Source organism: Sebastes umbrosus, chromosome 20 (genome assembly GCF_015220745.1).
Source record: "Sebastes umbrosus isolate fSebUmb1 chromosome 20, fSebUmb1.pri, whole genome shotgun sequence".
Classification (NCBI taxonomy): Eukaryota; Metazoa; Chordata; class Actinopteri; order Perciformes; family Sebastidae; genus Sebastes; species Sebastes umbrosus.
Window position 1 is genome coordinate 27,688,658 of NC_051288.1, and position 7,500 is coordinate 27,696,157.

The window sequence follows — 7,500 nt, forward strand, 5'->3', positions numbered from 1 at the left end:
TGCAGAACATTTTAGAACCTCAGGTACAGAACATTTTAGAACTTCAGGTACAGAACATTTTAGAACTTCAGGTACAGAACATTTAGAACCTCAGGTACAGAACCTCAGGTGCAGAACATTTAGAACCTCAGCCAGAGAACCCTAACCCGAGGCAGAAACTTGCTTCCTGGTCAAACACTTCTGTTCTGCGTTCTGTGTTCCAGACGTGCAGTCGATCCTGGAGAGACTGGGTTCAGATGGAACCCTGCTGAAGGAGTCGGTTCTGATCGGCGCCTCGGAACAGAACTGGGCCCAGTTCTGTCTGGACATCGGTAAGAACACATTAAATCCAGAACCCTCTGGGTTATGTTGAAAACGCTGTGAAGTCCGTACGGCGTGGTGAGTTCCTGAATGCAGCAGTCTACACTTCCTGTGGGTTCTATCTTCAACAGGTCTACAGGTTCTATATAGAACAGGTCTTAGACCGTCCACCGGACCCCTCCTGATGGAACGAGTAGATGCACCTCTTACTTACAGATTGGTTCTACAGATCTGCCGCGGAACCAGTCGAACAAAACTCTGTTAACTTCTGGTTCTGGGTTAAGTTCTGGTTCTGGGTTAAGTTCTGGTTCTGGGTAACTGCTCTAATGGAAGCACAGAGAAGTGTGTTAGACTACAGCTCTGCTTCCTGGTCTGGTGTTCTGGTGTTCTATGTGTTCTGGTGTTCTAGGAGAACTGGATCAGGCAGCAGCAGAAGCAGCGTGTGGAGGAACCTTTGTGGATCTGAGGAAGGCGTTCTTTCTTCTGACGGGACCGGAGGCGCCTCTAGTGGCCAAGGTGGGTCTCTATGTGTACCGCGTGTCTTCATCTGAACCCGGTCCCTAACCGACTCACCTGTTGATGTACAGTAAAACCTGACCTGGTTCTGTGACCGGGTTCTGTGACCGGGTTCTGTCCTTCAGGGTCAGGCTCTGCTGCGCTGGCATCAAACCAACGGCTTCAGCAGCACCACGGGCCGGCCCACCCGACGCAACCGGGCCGGAAGTCACCGAGTCTGCAGCTCCGGAACCATCTACTATCCCAAGGTAACCGCACAGAACCGGACCGGACCGGACCTTACCTGAACCAGATCTGAACCAGACCTTAACCAGACCTAAACCGGACCTGAACCGGACCTGAACCAGAACCAGACCTGAACCAGACCTGAACCGGACCTGAACCAGAACCAGACCTAAACCAGAACCAGACCCAGACCTGAACCGGACCTGAACCGGACCTGAACCGGACCTGAACCAGACCTGAACCAACTGTCCAACATTGTCTGACTGGTTTCTCCTGGTCTTCCTCCAGATGTCTCCGGTGGTGATCGTCCTGGTGTCTGATGGGAAACGGTGTTTGTTAGGCCGACAGTCCTCCTTCCCTCGAGGGATGTACAGCGCTCTGGCCGGCTTCTGTGACATGGGTCAGTCTACCTGTCTACAGTCCTACCTGTCTACAGACCTACCTGTCCACAGTCCTACCTGTCTACAGTCCTACCTGTCTACAGACCTACCTGTCCACAGTCCTACCTGTCTACAGACCTACCTGTCCACAGTCCTACCTGTCTACAGACCTACCTGTCCACAGTCCTACCTGTCTACAGACCTACCTGTCTACAGACCTACCTGTCCACAGTCCTACCTGTCCACAGTCCTACCTGTCTACAGACCTACCTGTCCACAGTCCTACCTGTCTACAGACCTACCTGTCTACAGTCCTACCTGTCTACAGACCTACCTGTCCACAGTCCTACCTGTCTACAGTCCTACCTGTCTACAGACCTACCTGTCCACAGACCTACCTGTCTACAGTCCTACCTGTGTAATGTACCTGTCTGTCTGTGTGCTCACCTGGTTTCCTGTCTGTCTCTGGTTGTCCAGGTGAGACTCTGGAGGAGACTCTGAGCAGGGAGTTGGCGGAGGAGGTGGGTCTGGAGGTCCACAGTGTCTCCTACAGCTCCTCACAGCACTGGCCTTTTCCTCACAGCTCCTTCATGCTGGGCTGCCACGCCACCGTTAGCCCCGCCCACTCCCAGGTGAGCTCTGCCACGCCACCTTTAGCCCCGCCCACTCCCAGGTGAGCTCTGCCACGCCACCTTTAGCCCCGCCCACTCCCAGGTGAGCTCTGCCACGCCACCTTTAGCCCCGCCCACTCTCAGGTGAGTTCTGACACGCCTTTCAAATTTAAGGTGTTGTTACTGGGTTTCATTTTTATGTTCAAATTTTTTATTGGCACAAAAAGTCCAATGGAGCAGAACAACTGTAAATACATGATATTACTGTTTGAAACAGTGTTATCCTAGACCCGTATATAGACCCTTATATCCTAGACCCATATATAGACCCGTATATCCAACCCCCCTGTTGCTCTGGTAGTGATGAGATAATGTGGTACACATGGAACTACATTGAATAATCCCAGAGAAGGAAAACAAGAAGGAAATAAATACATAAATAGATGGATAAAAGAAACAACAATAATAGTGAATAGATGGAAAAGGACTATATATACCTACACACCTATATCTATATCTATATATAGATATATATATATACCTACACACACCTATATCTATATATATGTATATATATATATACCCATATGCTGTACACATGTATATACACATATAAATAATAATACAACCGTAATACATAAACCAAAATAAAATCAAATAACCAGTGTCTGGCCCTCGGGCTGCCGAGGAGGACTACTGACATCTGTAGACCGGCACAAGGATTTCAGACGGTGGGGGGGTCTGGGGGAACTGGCGGGAGTGAGTTCTAGTAAAATGACGTAACTGAAGGGGTTTCATTTTTATATTATTAATTAATGAACATATTTAGTGACCCGTCATGTGACCCGCCGCGTCCCGTCATGTGACCTGCTGTTCTGTTTGTCCTCCAGCTGTCCGTGGACCACACAGAGCTGGAGGACGCTCGCTGGTTCAGTCTGGAGGACATCACCTCGGCCCTGCTGGTGAAGACGCCGCCCAGGAGAGGTGACCCCCCCGTCCTCTGGCTTCCTCCCAAACACGCCATCGCCAACCGCCTCATCACAGAGTGGACGGAGCGTCAGCGGAGCGGCGAGGAGGGCGAGTAACGTCCAGACCGGACACGCTGAGGAGCCGGTCCCAGTCCTCCGGTCCCAGTCCTCCAGACTGAGAGTCCTTGGTCCGGACTGACCCAGAAGGACTTCTTTACATGTAGAACCAGAACCAACAGAATGTACCGAGCTGCACACATTCACAACTCACTGCCAACCTGGAGCAGGGGACGAGGGACTGAGAGGAGGGACAGGTCCAGGTCCAGGGACAGGGACAGGGACAGGTCATCCTCCAGAACTCACCTGAGAATCTGATCTCAGATCAGTCAGCACTAATGGAGACGCTGATTCACATCCTCCGTGGTTACACATATTAATACTACTAATAACAATACTAATAATATTAATAATATTATTAATAATAATAATAATAATACTGTGTTTGCTCCAGATTGTGAAAATTTAAAAACAGTCGACAAATAAATAAATGATGTTTCAATAAAAACTTTTATTTCACTGAAGAACAAACGCATCACTTCCTGTTTCTGTACAGCTCCAGGCACATTCAGGCTTTTATTTTGAAGGGAGTTGTTTTTATTATCGTGTGTGTGTGTGTGTGTGTGCGTGTGCGTGCGTCTGTCAGTGTGTTGCAGTAAAGTCCAGCTCCGTGTCCTCGGCGGCGGCGGCGAGGACGCTGTCGGCTCGTCTCTGCAGCTCGGCGTCCAGCAGCGTCGCTCCAAACACGAAACGTTCCTGATGAACAAAAAAACGTTTAAAAACTTTATTGACAATCTGATGATCAATCAATAATCAGTAATCAGTGAGTCGTATTGATCGTCAGGTCGAAGGTGAAGGTGTGCTTGATTTGTGAACCTTCTTCTTCCTGCCGGGCGGAGCTACAGGGGGGTCAAAGGTCACGTCTCTGTCAGTGTGGGCGTTGAAGAGCTCCAGCGGAGACCTGGACAGGAAGTAGACACACTATCAAAATAAAGTCCACCCTGATAAACCGTGTGACCGTCTGGGTCGTCTACAGGACGTACCTGCGGCTCAGCTCCACGCCGAGCGCCGCCGAGCCCTCGCTGGGCGCTCCCTGACTCAGGTGGAACGCCAACCGTCGCACCACCGGGTGGTAGTGTCTCTGCACATGCACACACACACACGCACACACACACAGTGATGTCACAGTGATGTCACAGTGATGTCAGAATGTCAGTATAAAGTATAAACAGGAAGAGCAGAACAGTAAATGGTTGTTGACATTCAGAAGAAGTGAAACAGTAACTAAACTAAAAGCTGTGAAATGAAACCATTAAATTAAAACAACAACAGACCAAACCAGAGAACGACCTCTGAAACACTGCAAAGACATTTCACCCATTCATTGGTTTCATTGGTTTCACTGTTTTCATTGGTTTCATTGGTTTCTTGTTTTCATTGGTTTCATTGATTTCATTGGTTTCATTGGTTTCTTGTTTTCATTGTTTTCATTGGTTTCATTGGTTTCATTGTTTTCATTGGTTTCTTGTTTTCATTGTTTTCATTGGTTTCTTTGGTTTCATTGGTTTCATTGGTTTCTTGTTTTCATTGTTTTCATTGGTTTCATTGTTTTCATTTGTTTCATTGTTTTCATTGGTTTCATTGGTTTCATTGTTTTCTTTGGTTTCATTGGTTTCTTGGTTTCTTGGTTTCATTGGTTTCTTTGGTTTCATTGGTTTCTTGGTTTCATTGGTTTCTTTGGTTTCATTGGTTTCATTGGTTTCATTGGTTTCATTGTTTTCATTGGTTTCATTGGTTTCTTGGTTTCATTGGTTTCATTGGTTTCTTTGGTTTCATTGGTTTCTTTGGTTTCATTGGTTTCTTGGTTTCATTGGTTTCTTTGGTTTCATTGGTTTCATTGTTTTCATTGGTTTCATTGGTTTCATTGTTTTCATTGGTTTCATTGGTTTCATTGGTTTCTTGTTTTCATTGGTTTTATTGGTTTCTTGTTTTCATTGGTTTCATTGGTTTCATTGGTTTCTTGTTTTCATTGGTTTCATTGGTTTCTTGTTTTCATTGGTTTCATTGGTTTCTTTGGTTTCATTGATTTCTTGTTTTCATTGGTTTCATTGGTTTCTTTGGTTTCATTGGTTTCTTGTTTTCACTGGTTTCTTGTTTTCATTGGTTTCATTGGTTTCATTGGTTTCTTGTTTTCATTGGTTTCATTGGTTTCATTGGTTTCTTGTTTTCATTGGTTTCTTGTTTTCATTGGTTTCATTGGTTTCATTGGTTTCATTGTTTTCATTGGTTTCTTGTTTTGTGAGTTTGTTGACAGATATTGATCCATTTCTTTCATAAATATAAAGAAATGAAGCTCTGTTGGTGAATTCACCAGAACTCAAATGAGATTAATAAGAACAATGCATCACTGTCTTTGTCCCTGTAACCATAGCAACCAAATAGAATACTTCTATAGTACAGAGCACAACCTGAGAGACTAGTACTTGTAGTGTGTACTATAGTGTGTATTAGTACCTGTAGTGTGTACTATAGTGTGTACTAGTACCTGTAGTGTGTACTATAGTGTGTACTAGTACCTGTAGTGTGTACTATAGTGTGTACTAGTACCTGTAGTGTGTACTATAGTGTGTATTAGTACCTGTAGTGTGTACTATAGTGTGTACTAGTACCTGTAGTGTGTACTATAGTCTGTACTAGTACCTGTAGTGTGTACTATAGTGTGTACTAGTACCTGTAGTGTGTACTATAGTGTGTATTAGTACCTGTAGTGTGTACTATAGTGTGTACTAGTACCTGTAGTGTGTACTATAGTGTGTACTAGTACCTGAAGTGTGTACTATAGTGTGTACTAGTACCTGTAGTGTGTATTAGTACCTGCAGTGTGTACTACAGTGTGTATTAGTACCTGTAGTGTGTGTAGTTCCCACAGAGCTGTGTTCTGGGCGTTGCAGTGTTCCGGTTCATCCAGCTCCGGCAGGAAGAAGCCGCTGCCCTGAACCTCGTTATCCAACAGGAAGTCACACTTAGGGAACGCCTAGAGGACACACACAGAGGACACACACAGAGGACACACACACAGAGGACACACACACAGAGGACACACACACAGAGGATACACACACAGAGGACACACACAGAGGACACACACACAGAGGACACACACACAGAGGACACACACAGAGGACACACACACAGAGGACACACACAGAGGACACACACACACAGAGGACACACACAGAGGACACACACACAGAGGACACACACAGAGGACACACACACACAGAGGACACACACACACAGAGGACACACACACAGAGGACACACACACACAGTGGACACACACAGAGGACACACACAGAGGACACACACACAGAGGACACACACAGAGGACACACACACACAGAGGACACACACACACAGAGGACACACACACAGAGGACACACACACAGTGGACACACACAAGAGGACACACACAGAGGACACACACACACAGAGGACACACACACACAGTGGACACACACAGAGGACACAACACACAGAGGACACACACACAGAGGACACACACAGAGGACACACACACAGAGGACACACACACAGAGGACAACACACACAGAGGACACACACACATAGAGGACACACACACAGAGGACACACACACAGAGGACACACACAGAGGACACACACACACAGAGGACACACACAGAGGACACACAGAGGACACACACACAGAGGACACACACACAGAGGACACACACAGAGGACACACACACAGAGGACACACACAGAGGACACACACACAGAAGACACACACAGAGGACACACACAGAGGACACACACAGAGGACACACACACAGAGGACACACACACAGAGGACACACACACAGAGGACACACACAGAGGACACACACAGAGGACACACACAGAGGACACACACAGTATTTACACGGGGACACTTCCTAGTACAGTTGTGTAGTACAGTTGTGTAGTGTAGTTATGTAGTACAGTTGTGTAGTGTAGTTGTGTAGTACAGTTGTGTAGTATAGTTGTGTAGTATAGTTGTGTAGTACAGTTGTGTAGTATAGTTGTGTAGTACAGTTGTGTAGTATAGTTGTGTAGTACAGTTGTGTAGTGTAGTTGTGTAGTACAGATGTGTAGTACAGTTGTGTAGTATAGTTGTGTAGTGTAGTTGTGTAGTACAGTTGTGTAGTATAGTTGTGTAGTACAGTTGTGTAGTATAGTTGTGTAGTACAGTTGTGTAGTATAGTTGTGTAGTACAGTTGTGTAGTGTAGTTGTGTAGTACAGATGTGTAGTACAGTTGTGTAGTATAGTTGTGTAGTGTAGTTGTGTAGTACAGTTGTGTAGTATAGTTGTGTAGTATAGTTGTGTAGTACAGTTGTGTAGTATAGTTGTGTAGTATAGTTGTGTAGTACAGTTGTGTAGT

At 46.0% G+C, this 7,500-nt stretch overlaps 2 protein-coding genes across 8 annotated transcripts in view; one reads left to right on the plus strand and one right to left on the minus strand.

Annotated features, from left to right (window-relative positions):
* The window catches only part of nudt13 (nudix (nucleoside diphosphate linked moiety X)-type motif 13), an 8,306-nt gene extending 4,795 nt beyond the window's left edge, over positions 1–3,511 (plus strand). For 2 of the 4 annotated variants that reach the window (XM_037754697.1, XM_037754694.1), the window contains 6 exons: positions 204–311; positions 710–816; positions 942–1,064; positions 1,330–1,441; positions 1,899–2,053; positions 2,923–3,511. In XM_037754697.1, the coding sequence (XP_037610625.1) occupies positions 204–311; positions 710–816; positions 942–1,064; positions 1,330–1,441; positions 1,899–2,053; positions 2,923–3,117 (800 nt within the window). In that variant the 3' untranslated portion in view covers positions 3,118–3,511. Of the gene's footprint in view, positions 1–203; positions 312–709; positions 817–941; positions 1,065–1,329; positions 1,442–1,898; positions 2,136–2,922 lie in introns of all 4 variants that reach the window. The other 2 variants (XM_037754696.1, XM_037754698.1) reach the window with 2 other exon arrangements.
* A 37-nt stretch (positions 3,512–3,548) lies between these two features.
* The window catches only part of noc3l (NOC3-like DNA replication regulator), a 25,533-nt gene continuing 21,581 nt past the window's right edge, over positions 3,549–7,500 (minus strand). For all 4 annotated transcript variants that reach the window (XM_037754691.1, XM_037754692.1, XM_037754693.1 and 1 more), the window contains 4 exons: positions 5,963–6,091; positions 4,101–4,198; positions 3,934–4,018; positions 3,549–3,813 (listed from right to left, as the gene is read on the minus strand). In XM_037754691.1, the coding sequence (XP_037610619.1) occupies positions 3,700–3,813; positions 3,934–4,018; positions 4,101–4,198; positions 5,963–6,091 (426 nt within the window). In that variant the 3' untranslated portion in view covers positions 3,549–3,699. The remainder of the gene's footprint in view (positions 3,814–3,933; positions 4,019–4,100; positions 4,199–5,962; positions 6,092–7,500) is intronic.